General features: G+C 39.0%; 1 protein-coding gene across 1 annotated transcript in view; it reads left to right on the top strand.

Moving 5' to 3' along the window:
- Positions 1-24612, top strand: part of STIMATE (STIM activating enhancer) — a 33074-nt gene extending 8462 nt beyond the window's left edge. Inside the window, exons 2-8 of the mRNA XM_030283019.4 lie at positions 7296-7344; positions 9117-9212; positions 11328-11449; positions 17774-17886; positions 18785-18862; positions 19612-19761; positions 20632-24612. Of these exons, the coding sequence (XP_030138879.4) occupies positions 7296-7344; positions 9117-9212; positions 11328-11449; positions 17774-17886; positions 18785-18862; positions 19612-19761; positions 20632-20748 (725 nt within the window). The 3' untranslated portion in view covers positions 20749-24612. The remainder of the gene's footprint in view (positions 1-7295; positions 7345-9116; positions 9213-11327; positions 11450-17773; positions 17887-18784; positions 18863-19611; positions 19762-20631) is intronic.
- Positions 24613-26571: the final 1959 nt, after the last annotated feature.

Below are 26571 nucleotides of genomic sequence, written 5' to 3'. Positions count from 1 at the left end.
TTGCTTTTGCTTGTTTCACTTGATTTTTTTTTCTGTTTCTCAAAAATACAGAATTTTTCCGTGGAACAAAAATGACTTAAATTACAAGCAGCTGTTCACAACTACCAGCATATATCCTCTGTCTCTAATAATTTCTGAAGATACTATGCTCTAAAATTTTAATTCCATTTTAGAATAATTGCCTTTACTTCCTTCCTGGTACTGGAGAAGCTCCTATTCAATGTATTCCAGCACATCTTCCTTGCTTTGAGGCAGGTGGTGTGACTAACAGCATATGTTATTTTATATACATAGGACTTCAATGCTTTCTTTGGAAGGTAATTGTAATGTTAGAAGATGAAATAGTCTAAGGAGCTTTAAAATTATGGTGGGGGAAGTCCAACCCTCCTCCATCTAATCTTAAAACCTTGAGTTACTTATGGCAGTATGTTTTCAGTGCTGGCATTAGGTTTTGGTGTTGCTAAAGAGTAAGAAGCCTTTTGCAGGTGGAAATTGTTACATTATTTCATCCTGATTTCATAAATTTAATTTATGAAGCGTATACCTAGTTGTTAGTTACATTATATCAAAGAAATCTGCATAATTGGCTCTGACTCTCCTTTCATGGTATTTGATCATGTGTAAAGAGAATATATGAAAGTAGGTTGTGTATCTTTTGTTCTTTTTAAAACAGTTGGTGTTGTATGAAATGTCTGGCTTGCAATTCAATGCTCTGATAGTTCCAGCCTAGAAAGACTGAATCTGGTAAGCAAAGCTCTTTAGAATTTAAATGGTCTCTGAACATACAGTTTACATCTACTTTTGGCCTCCTTGATTTAACACATTTTCTGTTTTATCATTTTTACAAAGTTTTTACAGTTTTCCTTTTACATCTTTTTTGTTTCTGAACTTACATTTCAGGTTTGCTTTCTGCTTTTAAAACTGTTACAGTTTCTGCCTTGCTCAATATTTTAATGAATGCTGATTGAGTTTGGAGCTGTGCTTTGGCAGTTCTGCCTGTTCCCAAGAGCTGATTTAAAACAAGCAGCTTGAATGACTTAAAGTTCATTGATACCTGTTGTCATACTAATAACGTTCAGAAAGCTTCATGTATTATTGAGTGATCTTGTGAATGCTGTACGTGAAAATGGTGTTGTGAATCGTAAATTGCTGCTTAGTGCACATTAATATGGATTGATTCTATTTGTCTTGTACTAAATAATTCATGTTTCTCAAATGGTTCTGATTTCTAGCAGGGAAAAAAATCCACTTGAACACAGTAGACTGTATTCTTCAGTCTTCACTGGGTGCTTGCATAGCATGACAGGAATGGCACAGCTGGTTTTCTAGAAACCTTGTTTTTTCATTTGGTAGTTGTTTAATGATACCTGGTTCACAATATAAAAGTGTTTGCAGGAGGGATCTGTATCAACTTCCCAACACCAATCTCACAGGCATTTTCTCTGGAAGCTTAGATTTACTTTGCTTTAACCATCTCATAGCTGTTGAAGAAACAGAATAGCAAATGCATCTCTCTCTGAAAGTGCTGGGAAACTGATTTATTAGGACTTTCAAACAGAGCACACCTTGACCCTACAGTGCTGTATATGCTAAATGCAAAGATAACAAATGCCTGTCTCTTAAGACTGCATTGTGGCTTTTAACTTTATTATTTGGATAAGTATTTCCTAAGCTACTTGTGCTGTTTATCTTGGAGTTCTTAAAGCAGTTACTTGCAGCCCTTTATTTTTAGTATTGCCATGGCTTTTGGGAGCTGAGGGCTGGATGCTTCTGTTTACAGAGTTTGTTGTAGATGCGTTTTATGACTTCTAAAGTGCTTCTCTCTCTGGGGAGACAAATAGGTTAGTAATCAAAAGTGAGAAGTTGTGTGCAGTTCTCCTTCTGCTAAGTTAGTTTAGTTGTTTTAAAAGTAAGCTTTACCTTTAAGAAAAAGGCAAAAAGCTCCATGACAAATGGCTGTTGATGTGGTGTGTCTGGGCTGCTGGCTCTGCTAAGATGTATTTGTTTCCTTTATTGACAGCCAAGTTAATGCATCTGTCAGAGCCACACAGCCATGTGCTACCAGGATGCATGAGATCAGTCTTGCTGAAATTGTCTTAGGGTGAGTTGTATTCAGGTAATATGATTTATTTGTGTCTCCCACAGCCAGTCTATACAAGCTAAGGATTTAGGAAAAATTTTGGAGCCTGAAGTGCGTACATGTTAGGAATAAGAAACTCACTAGCCTCATGTAATGCATTTGACTGCCTTTCCTGAAGCTACAGAATCATCTGATTTATTCCAAAGCCCAGACAGCAGTATTTGGGGTTCTTTTCCTGAAAAAATGATTTGTCCTCTCCTCCCCTGCACTGTGAAGGGGAGCTTTACTTTGTGATAACCATTCCCTAGAGTGACTGTAAAGTTTTAGCTCTCACTAAACCTTTGAAGGGACAAAACTTACAGGTAGATTTTTAGCTGGCTGTGGAAGCAGGTAGGAAGTAAATGCTTTTACAAGGTAAATTTCAGTTATTGTATTTCACCAGCTTTTATCTAGCAAGCACTTCTGCCCGTTTGATAAACAATGTGAAATCCAGTGCTGGCACCTTGTTTTCAGTCATCTCATGTCACCTGTGTTGAGGCAAAGGAGCCCAGGTCATGAGATAGCTGGGCTTGCTGGATGCTTGGCACTGATGTCTAACTTTGCAGTGAAACAGAGCCCCTTGTTCTCTGCGCTGACAAAAGTTCCAGTCAGGCCCACAAGGGTTTTGCTGCCTTAACCACAACATTATCATGCTGTCAGTGGAACAGAGTCTGGGATAAGATCTGTGGTTTGCAAGTACCTCGTGGCTATCCAGGCCCTGCATCTTTAGTGTGACGTGTCCCTGAATAACCAACTGCTTGGGTCATTAAACTTTGTGTCCAGCTTTCTAGAAAGTTTCTCCCTGGGTGACCTTCTTTAATGGACCAGTTCTTAATTACAGTACAGAATCATTAAGGCCAAGGGCACAGTGGAATTAAGAAAGGGATTGGGTACTTGCATGGCTAATGCTGTTTTCTCTCTTGCAGAAGTTTTAAAAATCCTTTTTGCCAGACAGCAAAGCTGGGGCCTCATGCGCTTTGTAGTATGTCAGTCTAATACTGACTAGAACAAAATTTTCCCCATGAGTGAGTTATTCCATAACTTTCTTCATCATGAAGTAGCCATGGTTCCTGGTGTGTTTCTCCAATGCAGCAATATCACTGGAAATCAGTTCTAGTCTGAGGTAATTTCTGCTTTAGTATCGTGGGTGTCTCAAGTGTGGAGAAGTCTGTGTCCTTAAGCAAAAATATTATGTAGAATTCTGGGGCTCTTACGTGGGGAAATAAGCAGCAGACTTTCCGAATGTCCTGCATTTGAGCATGTAGCTAATGGGGCGTAGGAATAGAAGGAAGAATTTGCAGTAGGGCAAAAATTGAATTGCCAAGAGCATAGAGCATTTTGGGGCTGGAGAAATGAGCAGCACACCAAAAACACTGGTTCTTTTGGTGCTTTTTTGTAATCACATTTATCGCCTCTTTTTAAAACAGATGCAGACAGAATTCCTTATTTCTTAACTCTTAAGTATCGGGAAATGCTCAGCTCAAAGTGTCACAAAAGCTTTTGGTAATTGAGTGATACATGGTTTACAGACCTATGTATCTTTTGTAAGGCATCATTGTAGCCGATTCTCATTGGACATGTTGTTTCTTTCACAGTTAATTCTAAAAAAAAAATCCTATTTTGGGAAAACTTTTAATGTAATCTCATGTAATTATTCTCACTGTGCTGCTACCAAGAAAATAATGGGAAAGGGACCAAGTGAAATGGCAAGACAAGCCTCTTAAAGGCTTTGCTTTAACAGTAAAGGGAGGTAAGTGCAAATTAATAATAAAGATCACAAATAACATGAAATTCATTGGTAGTTGTCATTCCATAGTCATGTGAATTTTCAGGACTTACTAGTGTGCATATGCGTGTTCAGAACAGACATCGTTCCCACTGTTGTGGGAAAAGTGTTGATACTAACAAGTAGAACAGTGTTTTTTTTAAAGTCTTCCCAAACAGAATTTTAAAAAATAAAAATCTGGCCTGTGTATCTAGTTGACTTTACAAGTTGTTTACAAGGTTAGAAAGTGTAGGTTCAAATTTGGGAGGCATATGGTCTGATAACCAAATGTTCTGGAAATAGTGCCATTCTCTGAGAGTGGTCATCTGAAAATCTGCATTCCAAGCTCGGGTGCTACTGCTTGGTGTAACTTCAGCTGTTACTCCACACTCAGTGAGCAAACTGCCTTGTACAGGAAACTTGTAAGACTTGTCAGGAATGCTGGAAATTGTGTGAATCAATACCAAAGTAGCCTGCAGATCCCAGCAGTCTTGCACTGTGAGGGCTGTGTTGGAGGATCTGTCTGGTTGCAAACGTGTTATTTGGGAAGCTCACACTGCAGCAGATTTCTCAGTGTGAGATCCTGTCCCTCCACATATCTGTGTGTGTGTGATTTTCAGTTAGCCATACTTTAGTCCTCTGATAATAGGTTCAAATCTTGGAACTTTTTAAGTGTCAGATCACAGGAAAATGACTTCTAGACTCACATACCAATTTTTGGAAGGGACTCCTGCTTCCACCTCCTGCCCAGAGCAGGGCCAGCCCATTTCCACTTGCTTGGAGCATTGTCCAGGGTAATTCTCAAGGTCTGTCAGACTGCAGTCACTGCATGTTCTTTGGGCAACTTGTTGCAGAATTTAGTTGCCCTCACTGGAAATTTTTTACTTCTTTCACCCTGGAATTTCCCTGGCTCCAACTTGTGGCTGTTTCCCGTGCACTTGTAAGAAGAGTCCAATTCTGCCCCAGCTGAAACTACCCTTGGATGTGAGGAAATGTGAATGTGGTGTACCAACCTTTCCTTCTTTTCTCTTTTGCCAGCTCAGCTGTTGCTTTGCTGAGGTCTGATGGCAGAAATATATAGGAGGTTTATGAAATGAAATATTCAGTCACATGCTTTGTATGTGACCCATCTTTGAAAAGTTTTGAGAAGCACTGGAAACACAGGTGAAATCCCCAACTCTCTCCTCAGAAGAGCAGTGTTGGCATAGTGCAGCTGCAGAGGTCATTGAACATGTTGATTTTACTTTTTTTTAATTTCAAATTAATTATCTAGAGAAACCTTTGATCAGAAAGATTCTTACTGAGAACTGCCAGAAGCTGCATCTAGGAAATGCAGTTGTGCATGATACATAGAAACATTTCCAAGGTGTAAGATGAGCCAGGTTTGTGCTGCTACAAGAGCAACCATCCAGAAACTTGGAGTTCTTGAATCCATATTGAAGTTACTTCACATCAGCAAAATAGTTCCTGTGGGACTTCTTGAGGAGATGAAGGAGAGAGAGAAAGGCAGGATTGCAAGTGTTGCTTTGCGTATTGACAACCTGGAGAGGTTTTATTTCATTTCTTGTCTCTCTTCTGACCGTTATTTTTCCCTATGCGTCTTCTGAAATTCTGATTGCAAAACTCCCATTAAAGTAAGTGTTAGAAACCCTTCTACAGTACTGTGGCATTAATTATCCCTAGAATTTCAATGAAGTGGGAAGACAATTCAATGAACTTGAATTTTGCATTGGCAATACTGTGTCTTATATGCTTATCTATTATCTGTCCATCTGGCAGCTCACATGCTTGTTGGCAGAAGTGCTTTTATTTCCTTCCCTGAAAAATTCTGGCACTGAATATGTAAACAAGCAGCGCTTCTTTCTCCATTTATAATTCAGCATGAGATTCTGCACGTTATTAGTTAATTAATATTAAGTGTGGTGGATGGCTGCCGGTGCGAGCGTGGCGCTCCGAGCTGGAGCATATGGAGCAGCGCCGCGTCCTCGCAGGCAGAGCCGGCAGATTGAGATCCATCTGTCAGCTGACACTGCACCAGCCCCAGCCTGTGCTGAGACTGCCAAGAGAAACTGGGACTGGGGTTGGGAGCAGCAATCCTGACTGCTTCTGGGGGAGCACAAGGGGAGAAATTACTTTCCCCTTCCCACTTTGATAGGTGCTTAGAAAGCGCCAGTAAAGATTCTGTAAGAAGCGTGTGCTGACTTTTGGTTCCAAAATTATTGTATTACTAGTGAGCATGCTGAGAACCCTGAGTTTTCCAGTGTGGTTGTCTACAGCCTGTTGGGGTTTTGCTCAGTTTAGTTACTGGGAAGGCTCAAATTCTGTATCAGGGCAATGTTGAGAAATAGCTGGCAGTGTAAACACCTGATGCTCACAGACACTGCTTTCAAATGGACATACTGAGTTTTCAAGTGTACAGGTACATATTCATCAGGTTGCACCTGCTAAACTCATTTAATTTGGGGGCATACATTTTTGTGGTGTGATCAGCCAGTCAGTACATTCTCAAAAGACAGCTGCAGAGGCTTTTCAAGCTTGCTCTCCTGTATAATGTTAACTCAAATGAAATGTTGTGGTTTTAGAACTGGACAGAGAAAAACAGACTTTATCGAGGCTGTTTCTTACTACAGATAAAATTTGAAATGCTGTTAGTGGAATTGCTTTTGAATATCCTCTTCCAAAATGAATTTTTGTGAATTTTTAAAATAAATAAATGAATCCAGGAGCATTATACAACTTCATAGCAATAACAGACAAAAGCCGAAGCTTGGAATTCACCCCTGCCCAAAACATGCACACTATAGCAGTTTATTGCCATTTTGTCTGCAGAAAAGTACCTTGCACTAACTCCACAGTAAGTTGAAACTTCTGGTTTTTGCATTTGTTTTGTGATGGTTTGTGGCTTCCTGTTGTTACACAAAAGTGCCACTAATTAAAGTAATCCATAGTGTGACTGGGGAGGACTTGTCATAAATAACAAACTGGTTAACTTGGCTGAGTGTTGCTCATTTTTAACAGAAGTTTTATATTTATGTCATGCTGTTCACAGGGAAAACTGCTGGCAAATGTTGCTATTACAACTTTATCTTTGGTGTAAATGTACAGTCTTTTTGTCTTGTCACTTTTTAGTTTCTCATGGGGCTGAAACAGCTTCTCTCTGCTGTCAGAAGCAGTGACAGACAGGGAGATGGCAGGTTGGCAGCTCAGTGTTCCCTGAAAGTGCTGCCCCTCCACCTTGGAGGTGATTTATTTAATTGTAGTTAATGGTTGTGAATGGTGAAGTGCAGTATGGAAAGATCCATTTCATCAAAGGATGTCACATTCCTGCAAGACTATTTGCTTTCACTTTTCTATATTTTTGTTGCTTTGGAAGCTGCTGATTGTCTTCAATTATATTTTTTTTCTCCCTAGTAAAACGCTTCAGAGAACCAAAGCATGAAAGACGTCCCTGGAGGATATGGTAAGTTTCTGCATACTTTATTCTTAACTTCTTTTCTGATTGCATGTTGTAGAAATTGAAGGGATGATGTTGGTATATGATGATTAAAATAAAGAAAAGTGATGACAAGAAATTGGTAACTGTCAGTGAGGAACCAAAAAAGTTACCAAAATACATGAGTCAGGTTATCTTCTGTGTGCTTCCTGCGTAGTCATTTCTTACTGAACACTTCCAGGAATCTGTAGAGATGTGTATTTAGGCATAAAGCTTCCATTTGTGCTTCTTCCTAAAGGCAGAAACTTAGAGTAGCCCTAAGATGCATCTGAACATCACAGATTTATATACACATAGAAGATTTCATCTGGGCTCAAATAAATTCTATGTATTGTTGGTACCCTACTATGTATAAAATGGAGAACAGGATGATAAAAAATACAAGTACATCAACCATAAAAAATACAAGGTATAAAATGTGTATTTGTGTTTACTATATTTTAAAAGTTACTGAATTGAAGCAAGTTTTGAGACTGGTGTAAATGTTAGGCTGCCATTCCACTTGTTCAAGTGGTTTAAATTCCTCTCATACAATGCTGCTTCTCAAAACTAACACTGACCTTTATTTTATTGAAAAAAAGAAGTACAAAATCTTTGTGTATTACAGTCTACCTCAGCCTGAAATTCTGACAAGTGCACTGATAGGCCTTAATTTTTAAGCAAAGAATCTTGTTCTGGGACTCAAGTATTGTTATTTATAGCAGAGTGTACTGATTAGATATGAAACTCACTGGCTTCCTGCCTCATCTCCAACACTCAGCTCTCTGTGTCATGCAGCGAATGAAGAGAGTGAAGTTCAAGACAGTTATCAGAGAGGGTAGATGAATTCAGGCATAAAATGTCATTTGGATCTGTTGGGATGTTTAGATCTTTTTAGACACGAAAACAACAGGCAAAATGGTTGTTTTTCTGTATAGTACAAAGAACACACTCTTGCCTGCAGAATACTTACTGTGATTCTTATGTTTTACATTTAATGAAACATCCACTGAAAGTTTTGGTTTTATGCAAAGGATGATGAAAAAAGAATGGTAAGGGCTGGAGTCATTACTGAAGCACTGTCTAAGTGGGGGTTTATATTTTCCCCTTGAGTAACAAACTCTTCTCTCTCTGACTTTATCATCTGCTTTGGAGATAATATTGTCAAAGTTGGAATGCTTTTGCAGTGTGTTCTAAGCTCTGCACTGTAGATAAAATTCAGTGAAACCACTTCATGCTTTCAGGTGAAAAATATGCTGGCTTTTAAATTAAATACTGTAGATAAAGGCCTCATTAGTCACTATCAATTTGTTCACCCACAGACACATGATGAGGATTTTATTTTTGTCTGTGCCATAAGCTTGCTAAAAATGCAGAAAAATAAAAGGTCCAAAATACCTATCAGGCTGGGATACTCATTGTTTCCAGGAGGTTATTAAAGACTTAGCTAGAGTTAGTCAGGATTAGCTCTTGGATAATGCATATGATACCAAGAGGATATCCGTAGACTTTACATTTACAGGGGTAGGTTTCAAGTTAATATGATTTGGGCTATTGCTAGAAAAAATAGAGGCAGAATTTTAAATGAAACATTGTTAAATAAAAGCTAAATACCATTATACTTTTGTCATTCTGGTGTTCTCATTTGGAGGAAAAAAAATTAGTAATGGAGATGGAGTTTTAATTAACATAAATTTGCAATGTGTGGTTGTGTTGCAAACAGTTTTGTGTGTCTTAAAAACTGTTTTTACTTTACACAGGTTTTTAGATACTTCCAAGCAAGCCATAGGGATGTTGTTCATCCACTTCGCAAATGTCTATTTATCAGACCTTACAGAAGAAGACCCCTGTTCACTGTGAGTGTTTTATTTTGGAATAAGGAAATGCCTTTATGGAAGTTCTGTGGCTGAGTTGGTGTATGTGGGTAGTAAGGCAAGATAAAGCTGAGAAGACAGATTTCGTGGTAAAAATCAGTCACTTTATAAAACCTATGGTTTAAATTTAGTTAATCAAGGATCAGGAATCTTGTGTTTAAGTTCATGGCTGGCAAGAATCTGGACTGTGTGTAGCTATTTTAAACCTAAAGGGCAAAGCCTTGCTACTTGTCCCTCTTCAGTGAATGAATGGGGACTTGGGATGCACATTGCAGCTCAGGTTTGTTTACTGAAGGTGCTGGGACCAAAGGAAATGAATATCCAGTTGTGTTCACTGTAGTAAAGCAAGGCTGTAATACAAAGTGAGGTTGCTTTCAGGGTTATTTAGCAAAAATAATTTGTGTTTGTATTTGTTTCTTAAACTACATTGGCTGCTGCAGTATTATTTTCATTTTGTTAAAAATGGGAAATCTTGCTTGGTAGCCAGGCAGTTAGTACAGAAATTAATTCTGCAATGTCACGCTTGGAGCAGTGTGACTAACTAGATAAGCATTTCTCTGTAGTGTATTAAACCTGAAGATTTTATAACTAAGACCCCGACAGGCTCTTTACAGGAGCTCCTGAAGCAAATGGTAATTGTTTGGTTTTGTTCTTGATAAGGCTCATGCTCAAAGTGGCTTACACATTGCTAGTAGTGAAAGCTGTGAAATGACTTTTAAAAGCCCAGTAATTTGCCTTTTAGAACCAGTCCAGTTCCTTTCGATGGCATCTGCTCACTTGTTGTTCTTGGGTAAACAAAGGAGAGACACAGCTCAATGAACATGCTTGTGTTGCTGCACAAGCCAGTTTTATATTCTTTATTCCTGCTTGGTTCCTTCTGTGCTCCTACAGGGTAGAAATGTTCAAGAACACTGCTTTTTTCTTCCCACCACAAAGCATTCTGTTAGGCAAAATGCATTTATTTTAGCACATTAACTGTAAAATTTGATTTATAATTATGACAGTTTCAACAATACCAGGCATCATTGTAGGATTTTCCTTACTTATAGATTTAAGAATTTCCTGATAGGTTTAAAAACGGGCAGGTGCAAATTACTTCCATTCAATTTTTATAACTCAAAGTATATATTCAAGTGAGGTAACAAGAGCATGTCAGAAATTGTCAGCGTTTAAAGCTAAGGCACAATAGTGTATTACAGTATTTTAAATTAAAAATAACTTTGATTATTAAAAATAACACGAAGCATTTTGCTAGGCAAAATAAAGGGTTTACAGACATGTGCATTCTCTCCTGCATCTACATATTTTTATTTTCAAATCCCACTTTTAATCTAAGTGTAACGTGACACAGAACCAGTAAGAGAGTGAGATTATTCAGTGGTCTGAGGATAACCGAAATTAAAGTGTGGAGCTGGATAATTTCTCAGATAAGGGTGCAGGTTCTTGATAGCAGAAAAAATATCACCTAGTATTAACCAAAATCTATCTTAGGAAAAATATCCCTACGTTTGAAAGTGGGTCCAGACTTGCCTGGCGGCAGCACAGCAGCTCTTGTGGGCAGGTTAAAGACACATGCCGGGGTGCTAGGGAATCTGGGTGTTGTGGGGGAATCCCGGGCATCCCTGGGGGCAGGGAGCCCTCTCTGGCAGTGGAAGAGGCGCTGGCAGCTCTGCTTTGCCTGCTGCTCCTGCTGCTGCTTTCCTTGCTGCTCCTGCTGCTGCTTTCCTGCTGCGGGCTTGCAGCAGCCTCTTGTGGCCTCGGCAGGACTCGTGCAGAATCGGGATTGCCGACGTTCCTCTGCAGACACTCAGCCTCTGACTAATGCAGCGTTAGTTGCGACTCAGTTTGGTGAACAATTATTAGAAAATAATGATTTTAGAAAGTTTTGGGATTTTTAAGGACAGGAAAAAAATATTGAGACTGCTAAAACTATTTAAATTTAAGGCGCTCAATGTGATTACAGAAGTGGGTAAATGATTGTTCTCAATATTCTGGCTTCTCAACATACTTACAGATCTTTTATCTATCACGTTGTTAAAATACCTTGAACCTATAGAAAATGGACCCTGACTCCTTCTTTTCTGTTCTTCCTTTCAGGTACCTTATCAACTTCTTGCTGGATGCCACCTTAGGAATGCTGCTGATCTACATCGGGATCCGTGCTGTCAGCAGCATCGTGGAGTGGCAGCAGTGGGAGTCCCTTCGCTTTGGGGAATATGGTAAATGTTCTGTTCTGGCACTGAGGTGATTCTCAGGGTAGAATCCCAGAGTATTTCAGCAAGGGGTTACCTCATCCTAAAATCATTGTACAGACATTTTAGTATTTCACTTGTCATGAGGATTCTTTTAAGTTCTCTATCTAAGTATGCACCTTGTGCTTAAGAAAGCCCAGCAAAGTCTCTGAGCATTTACTGAGTCTGGAACAACTGCTTGAATATTTGTTTTTTTAAGAAGTGATTCAACAAATTATGATATTGGCTAATCTCATGGAAAAAATAGCAGCATGATAAATTTACTCTGAAACACTTCTAGAAAAATGATTGCTGGAAGGCTGTTTCCTACTAAAGCTTTCACTGAACCACATGCCACTGTCTGAAGATACAGACCAAGAGTTCTGCCAGCCCTCTCTAAGCAGCCACATCCCTACAGAGAAGGGAATGGCAAGATGGTCTGTGCTGCTCCTCAAGTAACCATCACTGGAGCTTGTGCATGTAGGGCTTGTATCACTGGTGCAAAATGCATGAGGGACAGACTGTGAAATCACTTCCAGGTGAGTTGCAGAGTTTATCTTCTGTTACTCAGAAGTCCACTGATGTGCAGAAGTTGTGGATTTGCAGCCACAGTTGAGTATCACACATTCTTAATATCAGCATTTCATTTTGTTTTGTCTGTTATTCCCAGATTGCTGAAAATGAAAGTTTTCTCTACATGCTAGAAATCACATTTGCAGCTCCTTGAGACAGAAATGGAAGGAGGTGTTGGTGGCTCTTCATCAGAGAGAAAAACAACCACCCCAGTGGTTTAGGGGGAGAAAAGTTTAAGAAAGTTAAAAATGTTTGCCTAAAAAATTAGAAGCTTTCACAACAGTTTTATAATTATTACTGGCAGGATTTTGGTTTTGTAGATTTCTTTGTCCTAAGTAGCTGACAGAACTAAAAATAAATAAAGGCCTTGTGAAATTGGAGCACTTTAAAAGCTTGAGAAGTTTGCAATGAAATAACATTAATTGCTATTTGCTTTAATGTTGGAGGTTTAGATATGATAACAAGCAACTTAGGAGAAATAACTGCCTATACCATTAGGGCATGTTTGATTTATAGAGATTTCATGTGTATCTTCTAGGGTACAGTTTATGGCCACTTAAGCTGTTTAAATCAGCACTGCCACAACACTGCTTGTCTGCTTTTATCCCACATGCCACAGTTCAGTATTTCCACTCTTTTCCTTGGACTGGTGCATATCTGACTCTTCAGGGAATTGACCAAGAGAGCTAAGCTATCAAAAATTCACTAGATGTAAGAAAAGTAAATGGTTCCTCCAGATTAGTCCCAGACTAGTCTCTAAGGGATTAGACAGGCACCAATACCCAGGGAAGGCAAAGGGGCAAGGAACGAGGTGAGACCTCTTGCCCAGAGCTCCATTTACTGACTGTTGGTTTGACTTGAAGCCGATTAAAGATGTTTGAGCAGCTTTCAGCCCATATGAAACTTGAGTTTCCTCTTAGAGGGAAAAAAAAATTAGCTAGTAGAGGTATAGGTAGGTATTTGTAATCATATCAGATATTAGATTTTATTTCTTTCTAATAACATTTTGAATTTTTTTTGTGTGTAATCTGTTGTCCTTACCTATTCTCATGATTTTTCAACAGTAAGCAGTCTGTGGATGGGGAAATGTGGGGAGTATATTCACTCCCCTGATAGTTCTCTATTTCTTACTGACTTTCAAAATGAACCCAGGTCTGTTTTAGTTATGAGGAATTTCTGGCTGCAGTAATTAAGCTCTTAAAATCAACAAATGAACTTGTGTAGTGCTTTGGAGGTGGTCTGTGGCTGCTCCAGTATTGTCACTTTGAATTAGGAGATCTGAAACACCTGAACCTGTTTATTGATTATTCTCCTGTGAGTGTGTGTTTAAAGTGATGTATGAAATTACATAAACGTTCTTTTGTTAGTTGTTCTCTCTAGTATCAGATCATTTTATTAGTCACTAACTTTATTTTCTGTATCTTTATTAATGTGCTGTCCTGCTCCTAGTGTGTTAGGCTTTTAATAAAGCTATTGTCAGGAGTCTTCTAAAGCATATTGCAAATTTGCATTTCCATTAATCATGTGGGAGAGGCTTCTGGTATAAAGAGAATTGGAGAGGGGATGGGAAGTTATTAGTTTTGGCTAAAACTAAGTTGGTGCAGTAAGGTTAGGCCCTCTGTAAGAAATCCCATCTAAAAGGACAAATTATTGTCTAAAAGGACAAATTTGCTGTCATCTTCTTTACGTGTCCCTGGTGCTCCTGAAGTGAAAACCCTCATATCACCAGTTTATTTAAATTTTTTCAGTTTGACCCAAAGAACATTGTTATTTTACATACGATTTTTAAAAATAAAGTAGGGTAGAAGAGGGGACTAAAATGCAGTTCTGTGGGGTTGCAAGTGTGTTTAGAACTTGAGATTTTGAAGTTAAATATGGATGTGTAGTACAGAATCACAGAGTGGTTTGTTTTGGAAGAGAACTCAAAGCCCATCTCATTCCACCCCGTGCCATGGGCAGGGACACCTTCCCCTACCCCAGGCTGCTCCAAGCCCTGTGCAACCTGGTCTTGGAGACTTTCAGGGATCCAGGGGCAGCCACAGCTTCTCTGGGCACCCTGTGCCAGGGCTCACCACCCTCCCAGGGAACAATTCCTTCCCAATATCCTATCCACCCCTGCCCTCTGGCAGTGGGCAGCCATTCCCCCCTCTTGCTCCACAACCTTTTCCACAGTCCCTCTCCAGCTCTCTTGGAGCCCCCTCAGGTACTGAAATGCTGCAATAACGTCACCCTGGAGCCTTCTCTTCTCCACACATCTCCTCTCTTCTCCACCCCTGGTTCACTGAAAAGTATCAGAGACTTGGAGCATTTTATCTAGAGTAGTAAAGTCAAGTCCTCAGCTTGGAGATCAGTTTGTTTCTAAATGTGGGAAAACAAACAGGAACCCTCCTTTCACCCCCAGACAAGTCTCTTCTTGTGACTGAGTGATGTTTGTGTTTCTAGAGCCTAAATAATAATTTGTCTCAAGTTAGTTCTCACTGTGAGCTCATTTCCCTTCTTAGCTCTATTACTTGATCCCTGGTGATTCATTACTTGAAGCTGTCACAAAAATAGCAGTGTCCTGCTGGTTTTAAAAGCGTCTTCTTTATTTGGAGGATAGTTTTTAAGCATAAATGCCTCAAGGAAGGAATGGTTACCAAAATATCAGCATTTATAAATGGTGGCTGTTAGTACAGCAAAACAGCACTGCAGTCTGATTTATGGACAAAGGGCCATGACACTCCCTCAAGGGCTATTTTACATCAAAATTTTTAATTTTATTGGATTTGTCTTCATATCTATGGTTTTATATTTTCAGATCCATTACTTCAGCAGTTGGATTTTAATAGAAGTGCAGGATCAGTTAATATATTTGAGTGTGTAAAAAGGAGAAAAGCAATCATGATCTGTACTGAAAAGAATGTTTCCTGCATTCTCCTTCCCTTCTTGTCCTGAGCTACTTTAGCTGCTGCAAGTAGAAAACAGGTGATAAATCCCTCCTGGTGATTATAAACTCCACTGGCAAATGAATTGTGCTGTGGCCTATTTTCTTGGCTTTGTCTCTCCGTAGCAGAGCTCAGAAATTGTATTTGATGCATCATTTTCCTGCAGCTCTTCATTTGCCCCTTGCAGAGCAACTTACTTATAGCCATGTGGGGTAGGTAGCACTGCCTTCAAGCTACTTAAAATTTCTTTTGGAGTAGTTCTGTGAGTTGGTATTTTCTTAAGAAAAAGTTTTCAGGATCTGAAGAACAGAAAGAAGTTAGGGTAGAGGAATAACATATATTGGGTACAAGAACTGTTTCTAAACATACTTCTACAAAGCAGCTGATGGCAGTGGCAGATACAAGTATAGACTAATTTGGCATTGCCCAGCATTTTCCAAAAATGCTACTACAGTTATCACTGCAGAGGATTCAAAAGTTTTCAGTTTTGTTCTTTATTTGCGTTTCTTGCACTAGCAAGATTTCTAGTACTTTGCTGGACTATTCCATACATGACAAGTATAATATCGGAATTCAAGAGATGACTGTAAGAGACTTTGGAAATTAAATTAGAGCTTTATGGCTTCAACATTAACATTAAAGTTCTAATTTGGGTTTGTGTACAGAACCTCTGAATGTACAAATGTCTGAAGGTGCTCTTTGGAGCACCTTCTGGGTGATGTTATTAACTTGAATTTCATGGCTTATAAAACCATAAAATAAAATTGGTTAGAAAGGAGCTCCACATAATCCAACCTCTTGCTCAAAGCAGGATTAATTTCAAAGCTGAAGTGGGTTGTTCAGGGCATGGCCCAGTCAGTTTTTAGTTTATCCATGGTTTAGGATTTAAGAACCCCTTTATCTAAACAACCTACTCCAGTAGATTTAACCACTCTCACTGTGAAAGCTTTCTTTCCTTCATATCAGAATTGTATCTTCACCCACCCAGTCTATATCTTCTCACCTTTCTTCAAGGATACTACTGGGACATTGTCAAAAGCCTTGCTAAATTCAAAGTAGGCAGCATCCCTGTTGTCCCCACTTGTAATTATAGCTGAGAGATAATTTTGTAGGTGCAGTAGGGCACACAAAAATCCACAAGTAGAATTTAATATACACAACTCCTAATTTCAGTCATGTACCAAAGTAAAACCCTAAAGAAACCAGCACCACTCCCCACAAAAACATTGTGGAACAAAACATTCATTGGTGAGACTGCACAGCACTTTTAATATGAAGTTTCACAGTTTTTGCATGTGCAAAATCTCCTGAGAGTTTCAAAAGATGCAAAATTGTTTTCACAATCTTTGCTTTTAGGAATTAAATTTAAGATTGGAAAAGAGATTAGAATAAACTGTTCATTTCAATAGGAAGACTAGCTAAAGCTAGATGATTTTTTAGTATCTGCTAGTTAGTGAGAAAAGCTAGAGAATGCTAATAAACATGTGGCATATAGAAATAAATTGCTAAAATTTAATTTTCAAACCTAATTCAGGCCCTGTATCTTCAGAGGAATCACAGTTGCTTGGCTTTGACTTACTGATGTTTTGCCTTTCCAAATTCTAACTCTTTGGGTTTTTACAAGAGAAGCTGTAACTGCAGTATGTAATTGTAAAACTCAAGCATTGTAACTGCTTTCTTGTCAGATTGTTGATCACTAACTCATCCTCTAAAACTTCCTTAGGAAGTATTTGTTGTTTTGGACTCTAGTCTGATTTATCAGTTTCTCTGTGTAGCATTTCAGCAGCAAACCCTAAGTCACAAACTATTACGAAGTATTAATATTGAAAGCCTTTCAGGAGCATTCCAGAAAAGGAAGCAGCAACTCTCCATTATGCATTACAAACACATAAAGGCATCTGATTTTCCACTGCCCATTTATTCATCCCCAGGCTAAGAGTTTGGAGCTGCCTTTGACAAGATTGCAGAGGCTGCTGCAAAGACTAAAGATCTGCCACCCCCTCTCCAGAGCTTGTTTTTGTTTTCTGGTGAAGTGCAGCTTCAAGCTCACCTGCAAAGCTTGTTAGGCTTACCAATCCTCTTTTTTCCCCCTTCTTGTCTTCTTTTTCTTTTCTCTGCCCTCTTTCACAGAGTCTTGTTGTGTGCATAAGTTTTCCTGTTCAAATATTTGTGGTCTTCTTTCTGTTCTGGCAGATACTTCATGCACTCAGGTTCTCATTCTGCCCTTGAGGTGCAGCAGAATTTCAAACCCTTTCACATTGGAACTAAAATGTGATCCTATTTTTTTATTCAGTTTAATTTTTCATAGCAGCTCTTGCACCTGTTGCTTCAGTTGGTTACTTATGGTAACTAACTTCATAGAGATGAAAAATATCTTTAAGGTAGCCTAGAGACAATGGTGGAAATCTAAGTTCTCCCTAGACTGAAGGGAAATGTGTTTTCCTCAGCCATGTTTCCCTCAAATTTTCCCCTTTAAGACACTTAATATGTCATGATAGAGGATCAAAATGAACTATATGAGGAAAAACACAATGAAAGTTTATCTGTCTTGCTTTCATCAGGTTATATGAAACAGTGTGAGCATGTCACAGGTACTGCTGGATGGGACAAAGTCCTGTTAGATTCAGTTTCTGATACTTTTTGAAAGCTGGGGTGAGGCAGAGGGAGGGGAAGGAGCAGCACTGAAGGAATTGGAGAAGGCACTTCTGGAGGATTTATTTGCCCTGGTGCTTCTTTCGATACTGCTGTTTTAAGATGTTTACTATGAAGTAAATCAAACCTTTGCATATAACTGAACCTTTCTTCTTTCTTGCAGGTGACCCCCTGCAGTGCAGTGCTTGGATGGGCCAGTGTATTCTGTACATAATGATTATGACATTTGAGAAAACCATCATCATTATAGTGCTGCTTATACCTCAGTGGAAAGAGGTTGGTGTTTTTACAGCACTTCACAGACAAGTGAACTTTAGGTGGAAGCTGTGAAGACTTCCAGCTGTGTTTATTGGTTTGGCTTAAGCATCATGATTGTCTACACTCATTGTCAATTAACTCTGTGGTAGTGTTATGTTCTTTTAATTTAATTGGGATGCTGCTATTGAGACCTTTATCCATTGCCAGGAATATCATATTGTATTTTCAGCGTTTTTTGTAAACTGAAATATCCAAAATTTAATTCTATCTCCTTGTCTAAAGTACCCTTAAAACTACTAAGTGGTTCTTTCTTCTCTTAACTCTAATTTTTGCCTACAGCTATTTTGTATTCTTGTAATATTTTAAAGAATTTTCTTTGCCTGACCTTGCTGATAGATTGTAACTATAGACTTTTAGAAATTTGTGGTGGATTAGTGAATCCATTGATGCTGACTGGATTAATCTTTATTTTGATGCACTCTGTGTAACCAGATATTCAAAGTGGTGCTGTTACTGCCCATTAAAACCAGTTAGTTCTATTGTATGCCCTGGACTACTGTAGGAACTCTCTTCTTCTTACTGTGTATTTTGTAAAACTCTGCTCTGTTTAAATTTCATAAAGATGGATCTACAACATTTTCTGTGGGAGCAGCTCTAAAATGTTCAAGATGATTCTAAGGCAGCTCCTCAGACTTCTGTAAACAAAAATGACAGAGATAAGTTTCTTCTCAGCCCCACTTACTTATCTGTGGTAATTTATGAGCTGTCCTAAATACTTTGCTTTGCTCAAAGCTGCCCTTTTTTGGTTCACCTGCGTTATTTCTGTCACATTAGCTTGTACAGGGACATTGACCTGCCTAAGCCAGTTGTGTGCACGTACTGCTGTGAGCTGAACTCGATCCTTTTCTTTTCACAGGTGGCTTTATTGAATCCCATAGAGAACCCCCAGCTGGAGCTGGCAATTGTCATGCTGATAGTTCCCTTCTTTGTTAACGTTAGTACAACTCACTTCATGAGATGTTTACTTGGATTTCCTTCTGCCATGTGTTTGTTAATTAACATTAGTCCTTAAAACACTCTGTACCTTGGTGCTTAAGTTAATTTAAGGGCTGCTAAAGAATGGGTAAATTGTCTGGATACGTAAATTTTACAAAGCTGAAATCTATATGGAGCTAAAGAGCCAGGTTCAGGAGAGGGGCAGAAATGCCTCATGCCCCCTTTGGCTTGATGACTTTACTAGATTGACTGACATAGAGATTATAAAATTACAGTGAAATTGCTTCAGGAAGCAGTTGGTCTAAGGACAGACGTCCTGCAAAGTATCCTGTGTCTGACCATAGCTAATTGCAGCTGGCTGTGGTGGAGCAGAGGAAAAGGGCAAGTGTGCAGTCATCCTTCCCAAAGTACACTCTTGCAGCAATCCGGGATTTAGGGATTAGAGCCAGAGACAGTGGCTGTCCTTGCATGTAATAGCTGCTGGTAAAGCATTGCTACATGAAGAGTTAATATACAATCACTGTGAATTGTCACTGCTTTTCTGATTTTCTTCTCTTCCACAAAGGGATAAAGTAGCTGGGTTCTAGAGTATTCCTGAAAGGTGTAATAAGATATGTGACACTGTGCCTACACAAGATTTAACTTTTGGCCAATTCAGAATTGTTGTCAGGTTCATTTGGTCAGTATTTGAACCTTTCTTCTACTCTGAAGAAAGCTGAACTGTTGCTTTCCCCTTCTTTTCAACAGGCATTGATGTTCTGGGTAGTAGATAATTTCCTTATGAAGAAAGGGAAGACAAAAGCTAAACTTGAAGAAAAGGAAGCAGGACAAGATTCAAGAAATGGAAGTAAAGTCCGATACAGGAGAGCAGCATCACATGAGGAGTCGGAGTCAGAAGTATGTAGAGTTAATTACTGCAATTAATGCAATAGCAATCCAGTTCATTGCTCCTGATACTGATTTCATTGTAGCACTGTCAACTTAGGTTTGATTTGCTGAGCGTGTACCTCTAGCAGTAGCTCCTGGCATTGGCAGTTGAAAACCAGTTAAGGAAAAAGTCATTGTTGTACCACTCTGGCAGTTTATTTCCTTGCAGATAGACAGGAAGACATAATAATATATGTAAATACCACAGGTGAACTCTGCTGCAAATGCTTCTTAAAAAAACCTCACAGGGAATACAAAACTAATAGACAATTCTAATTCAAAGAGAAGTTAATAGCTTGAACTGAGAGGGAGCTGGTGGAGGCAACTGACCTGATTTTCGAGAATTATTTACATAGCTGCCTTAGCATAAGGTTATTCTAAATTACATTAAGAGAGCAGTTTTTAGTTCAGCTGAAAGATGGGTGATTTCTTTGAAGGTGAGTTGGTTTAGCTTCAGTAAGTTGATGTAACTTTTCTGTGTGATAAACAGTGCTATTTATATGGGGTTTGCCAGGTAATGGGACTGCCTTGTTACCGGTGTGGATCAAGGCCTTAAATATTCTCTCAAGCTGCCTCCACTCTTCTGGCATCACTCTTTGGGTTCAGAGTTAGTGTCTGTAGTGAGATTAATATGCATCCATCCTTCTGCAAAATTTACTGGAGATTTCCAATAGGATTTGCAATGATGTTTGATAGTGTGGCAATAAATCCTAACTGTGTTCTGTAAGCTCTTTCCTGAGCAACTAATGAGCTGCTTTGCAAGCATAAAAAAGCAAAATTTAAAAGCAGAAGGAAGGAGTGTGACTGCTCATGTGCTCAGAAGCTGTAATTTGTTTTTAGATCCTTATTTCAGCAGATGATGAGATGGAGGAGTCGGATGCCGAGGAGGACCTGCGCAGACTGACCAACTTAAAGCCCATCAAGAAGAAGAAGCATCGCTTTGGGTTGCCCGTATGACACGTTCCTTGGCCTGTGGACTTGCAGGTTTCATGGCAAAAACTTCTGTCAGTGGGGTTTAATGTTGCAATTGCATCTCCCTTTTCATACAAACTGACTTAGAAGCAAGGTCTACCAACAGAAGGCAAAGCAGTTGGAAGACTTCCAGTTCAGTTGCACTACAAACACACTGACCAATTATGCAAGAATGTCTCCTCATCATGTGTGGAAAATGAAGGAATCACTAAGGATTCCTGTGGGAGGTGTCAGAGAAGATCAGAGAGAACAGATACAGAATCTTTCACTTTCGGTTACTGATGGGACAGTGTATGGAGTTCTCAAAAAGACATCAGAGTTGATTAAGTTAAAGGAGTGTGTTTTATTACTAAAACTGGCTTTTGCAGCATAATTCCTAGAGCAGAATAGTTTATGGTTACAAGCTGTAACTTAACATTATTTTTTTAAGTACAAATGTTTACTTGCTACCGGGTACCTATGGAACTAATAGGTGGAACAAAGATTTTTTTCCAAGTCTTCTCAAATCTATCTGACTATTTTATATTTAAGTTATATTTTCATACAGTTGTATTTAAAGATTCTCTTTATCAGAGAAATGGGTACAGTTCCCGTTTTTGTGCAGAACAGGTCAAAAGATTTGTAGTGAAAATCTTATTTATCCTTGTCTCCGAATTTAAGGCAAAGGGATTGCAAAGGAAAAAGCTCTCTGTCACTGCTGAAGTCACCAAATATCACTAAAAAATGCAGTCCTATGTGTGCTCTTGACCACTTAATTTGAAAATACCTTTTACAGTAGAAGGTGGTGTTTGCATATTTGACAAAGGTGCACTTTAGTGTATAACAAAAATCCATTGTAATAAGTTATTTGTGAAATGAGTATCTATGGATGACTCTAATTATTTCTGTTTCTGCAAGTCTCTTGTGCATACCTCTCAAATGACCCAAAAGAGATGGAACATTGCTGATACTTTTCCTATTACAGGGCCTGTGGTACAGGACTGTGATCTGATTGAAGCAGTTGTGCTACAACATTGCAAACACAATTCTGTCCCTTGTTTTTTGTTGGAAAAGCAATCTTCTACTTAATGTGCTTAGCAGCAACAACAAAATTTCTCCTATTTAATTTCCATAAAGTCTCATTATCCTTCAGTAGTAAAACAACCCCAAGGGGTACAATGCAGTTGCTACCACAGCATTTCTGGGATTTTCAGTGTCTCTTCTGATAACTGAGAGCACGTGTTGATCTGAAACCTAGCAGATATGTTTTCAGTGATATCCTTTTGCTTTGCATAGTTTCTAAATGATTGTTTCTGACAGCTTTCCTTGCTTAGCTAAACCTTGTGCACGACAAGGCGATGTGTCAAAGAAATGACAACAGACCTTGAATGGAAATCTGTTGTAGTATCTGGACACCAGAAAAATTCCAAGCCTTAAACCAGTTTCATTGGAAAACTGCTCAGAACTTTTTAAGATTTTTTACATTTTTTATGGATTTACTAGGTCTTAATGTGATTATTATCCAGACCACTTAGCTGGGCCTTAGTAAATACTGAACTGTGTACTCCCGTGCTTACTTTGACTATTCCAGCATCCCTTTTCCCAGTGGCTGCCAAGGGGATGCGATGCTCTGACACCTCAGGGTGTCCAGCCAGCTCAAAGGGACATTTACCAAACCCAAGGTTTTAGTTGAGCCACTGACCTTTGTTACTGTGCACTGAAACTTAAGAACTGCAATAAGTTACAGTACTGGTGTTTCCTTTAGACTAAATCTAGAAACTAATGACAATGGAAACTTGCCTGAGTTCTTCTGACATGGGGGGTGGGGATGGGGAAATGTCCCTAATCAGTGTTGCCTCTGGTTTGGGGGGTTTGGGGTTTTTTATTGATTGTATGACTTCCATGTTCTCTTTACTATTGATCACTGGGTGGGCGTAGATCTCCAAAAGCACAGTACTTCAAGGAATTCATCAACAGAATAGTCTCCTACAGCTCACTTTTCCAAAAGGATTTAAAAGCTAGGACTGGCTCTTGTCACAATTGTCAGCATTTATTTTTTTAGCATAGGATTTGTTCTATTTCAGATAGTGAAGTAAAGCTACTGAACATGTGCTATGTCCCAGTTCAGAGCCATGGCTGTCCTCGCCAGCTGAGATAACTGAGCAGCGCACACAAATTGAACTGTGCAAGCTTGCATCTTATCTTCCTTTTCCCTCCTCCAGTTACTTCAATTATCAAAATGATTCTAGTCTCATGTTTAGTCTGTAAAGTGTCAGTATAAACTTATGGCCTTAATCGTGTAAAAATATTTGTTTTGAGCAGACCTCAAGCTTATTGACCAAGTACAAAACAGTATGAAGCTCTATGGAGCAGTTTTTTGAAGGTGGTTATAGCAAAGGTTCTGAATGCCTAATTTTTCATGTCTTAAGTGCTTAAATGTCACTTGATGTGAGATCTAGATATGCTTAGCAAGGTGATGTAGTAAAGCGTTATGATCCAAAGACACAGAAGTATTTTAGATACCACAGTAGTAACAGGAGGAGCAACCTTCAGAGGAGAAAAAATTCTTTCTATACTAAGACAATAATTTTATTCAGAATTTTAGCTAAATAACAAAATCTGGCTGTTTTTTCTATACATTCTTTATTATCATTTTGGAAGAGAAGGAAAATGTAAAATTGGCAGTTTTTCTCTCTGTAAGGTAAAAATTGGAATTCCTGCAGTAATTATGTGTAGGACAAGTCCTTTTGTCTTACAGGCTTGCATGTGTGAGCAGGGAGTGTGTGCTTAGTGCTTCACTATGTCTTACCACTTGTTAAAATGTATTGGCAGTACAGTCTGAAATGGACTTTTCATGAAGAGTTGATCCAGTAGTGATACAGCAACATCACATTTGCATTATCCTCTGATTGTCACTCAGATTTCTGCCCGGCAAATGTACTGCAGGACAACTCGTAGCAAAGGTTTAATTTAGGCTGTGCTTAGAAAATAGGATTCAGTTGAATGAAAATAAACTATGTAGTGAATGCCAAAGTAAGATATTAAAACTTAGAGAAGAGACACAAATATTGGTGGAGATGGAATTTACCAAGAATGGTCAACCTAAATGCATTAACTGTTCCTAGTATCTGACCTGTGATACATCTGCATAAACTTAAAACACTGGTGTTGTCTAGTATGTGGTTTCCAAGTTCTGGCTTCAATATGTTCAGGTCCCCTTGTCTTACTTTAAGTAGGTGAATGCTGTCTGTTAATGTTGCTAACTAAAATGTACTATAGCTTTTCTTCAGGGAAAACTCAGAAACTGAGTTGCAAATTAGAGCAATGCAAAGTGATCCCCTCGGGCAGGTGTCTGCTCTGATCCCTGCCGAGCCTGGGGAGGGGGGCCTGGGCTCTCCCGCTCTGCTCAGAGCTGAGCATCACAAGGAATCTCTGCCACTGTGCTTGACTAACCCGTGTTTGCAACTTTGCTGTGCTTTTTACAGGAGAAACCAGTAGTGAAAGCTAATAAATTCAGCCACATCAAGTCAGAGTACATCTACAGCATAGGCGTGCAAACTTTTTTAGGTGAAGTTTCCAGTTCAATTACTGAAAATGACTACTATGGTTTTACAAAGTAAAACTGCAGTATCTTTAAAAAAGGGACTCTTTTGTAGGTGTTTTCGTCTTTGTGGGTATCCGTCTCAAACTGAATGTGGGGTTTGTTTCTAAGTACATCCAGAGTATAGCCAATGTGAGCAAAACCAACAGCTGTATTCTGCTGCCCTCTGTTTGGACCATATTGTTTAATCAGTGGTGTTACCTTAAACTTTTAAGGGTATCAGATGTAATTACATTATAATGGTTTACAATAAAGTCTGACTTATTACAGATTTGTACACTTGTTTTATACTTGCTCTGTTTCGAAGTGCCTGTGTTTCAAGGTTTATGCCATGCTCTTGTGAGAAGCACATTCTGCTATTTGTGCTCTAATTATGCACCCTGTTATGTTGATTTTAATTTCAGTATATTTATTTTCCTTAATGGCAAGTCCCATTTGATCAGGAAGAACCATTGTTCTGAAGCTGCAAATTTTGTTTACAAGTTTAAGAATCCTTGCAGGCTCCTCTCAGATCCATTTTAGGGCTGGAGCTGAACAGGAGGGACCCAATCCTGTCTCTGTAACTCCTCCATGACATTTACTTATTATTTTCATGCTTTCCACCTACCACATCCAAGCAGCCTCATACCCACTGCACCTGTACAGGGAATTCAGAGTATATTCTTCACTCTTCCTAAAGTGTCAATCCCCTGAGAGGTTCGTAGTACTTTCCTGGAGAAGTCAAATCTTCTGTGAGATTTGGAGACCACAGTGTGTACATTCACTTAATTCTCTATGGTCATTGCCATATTTTGGTTGGAACCATTCCTTCAGCAAAGGAATTTCCCAACTCCTATTGTAGTGGAAGATTAAAACTTGTATTTTTAATAGCCACTGTTGGATAAATGAGCCATCCTGTTCCATTGTCATTCATGTCCCATTTAACAGCTCTCAAGGACCTCAACCAGGTGAACAGGATTTTTACTCTAAAGTTTAAGTAACTGTAGATTTAGGCAGGGTTCTTTGTGAGGAAAAATAGCCCATAAGCTGTGCAAGAAAATGGTTGTGCCCCTTGTCGAGTGCTGGTTTAGGAAATGGAACTGAAGAGGACAGAACTCTCCAAGCTTTGTGGATGTTCTAGAAACCCCAGGATGTGCTGCCTGCCTCTCTAAGCACTTTACCTGCCCCAAATGGCAAACAAGGTATGAGTGGTTTGATTTTGTTTGTGTAGATTAAATTGCTATGAAAGCACAACTCTGTTGCTTTTGAGCGAGGAATATGCAGTACCAATTAACTGAAGCAATTTTGAAAGCTGAAGGGAAAATAATAGTTCAGTGTCTTGAATTCTAAATATTTGCTTTAAACACGCAGAATGTTATTTTCCTGTCATAATAGATAGTCAGAATAGTGACACTTGTGGGTCTGTAGAGAAACATCTTAGTAGAGCACTGTTACTTTGTACAATAGAAAAAAAAATCTGTTTTTTCTAAGGTCAATGCTTTATTCTTCTGTTTTGTTGGCCTACTAAGGGCACTGCTGCTGTGCAGAAATGCTTCTTCTGGTTACTAAGACATGAGTTTAAAATAGAAAATTAACCTAAGGAATAGTAACATCCAAACTCTGTCTTAGCCTACAATAATTCCCCCAATAAAGGAGAAGATCGCAGGCCTGGAAAGAGTTCAGCTTAAAGGCAGTTTGGGCATTGGGAGGCCTGGGGAGTAGTTCATAGCAAACAGATCCCACAGTCCTGCTCATACAGCACTGGAGCTGTGGTTTGATGTCATGTTTTCATAGTGAAAACAAATGTTTTGTGACCTTTTGTGCTTCTCTGTACCCTAAAAGCACTGGCAGAGCCTGAGGAAAGGCTAGGGCAGATTTCTACCACTACAACAGTTCATCTCTAGTGGAAGGTGTTTGGAGGTCTGCCATGCCCACCCTTCTCACTTTAACCCACCTGGCTTGGAGTCTTGGTTCTTTGTAGGTGTTGACTGCTGTCGGAGAAGCTGATTTTTTTTTTGCATGATGTAAAGTTTTAATATAAAAAACCAAAAGGGAAACAATCTTTCACTCAAACCTCTCCCCGTAATGAAAAATAGAATTCATGCTCAGAGATGGCAGGGCTTTACTTAATTTAAAAATTGTTTAGAGAACAAATATTAAAAGTTCTGAAAAAGGTTTTACTGCTGTCAGCAAGTACAGTGGGGAACACCAAGTTTATCCATGTCTGAGTAAGCTGTTCCAGTACAGAT

This window comes from Taeniopygia guttata, chromosome 12 (genome assembly GCF_048771995.1).
Source record: "Taeniopygia guttata chromosome 12, bTaeGut7.mat, whole genome shotgun sequence".
NCBI classification, from domain to species: Eukaryota; Metazoa; Chordata; class Aves; order Passeriformes; family Estrildidae; genus Taeniopygia; species Taeniopygia guttata.
This window is presented reverse-complemented; position numbering and strand designations above follow the sequence as displayed.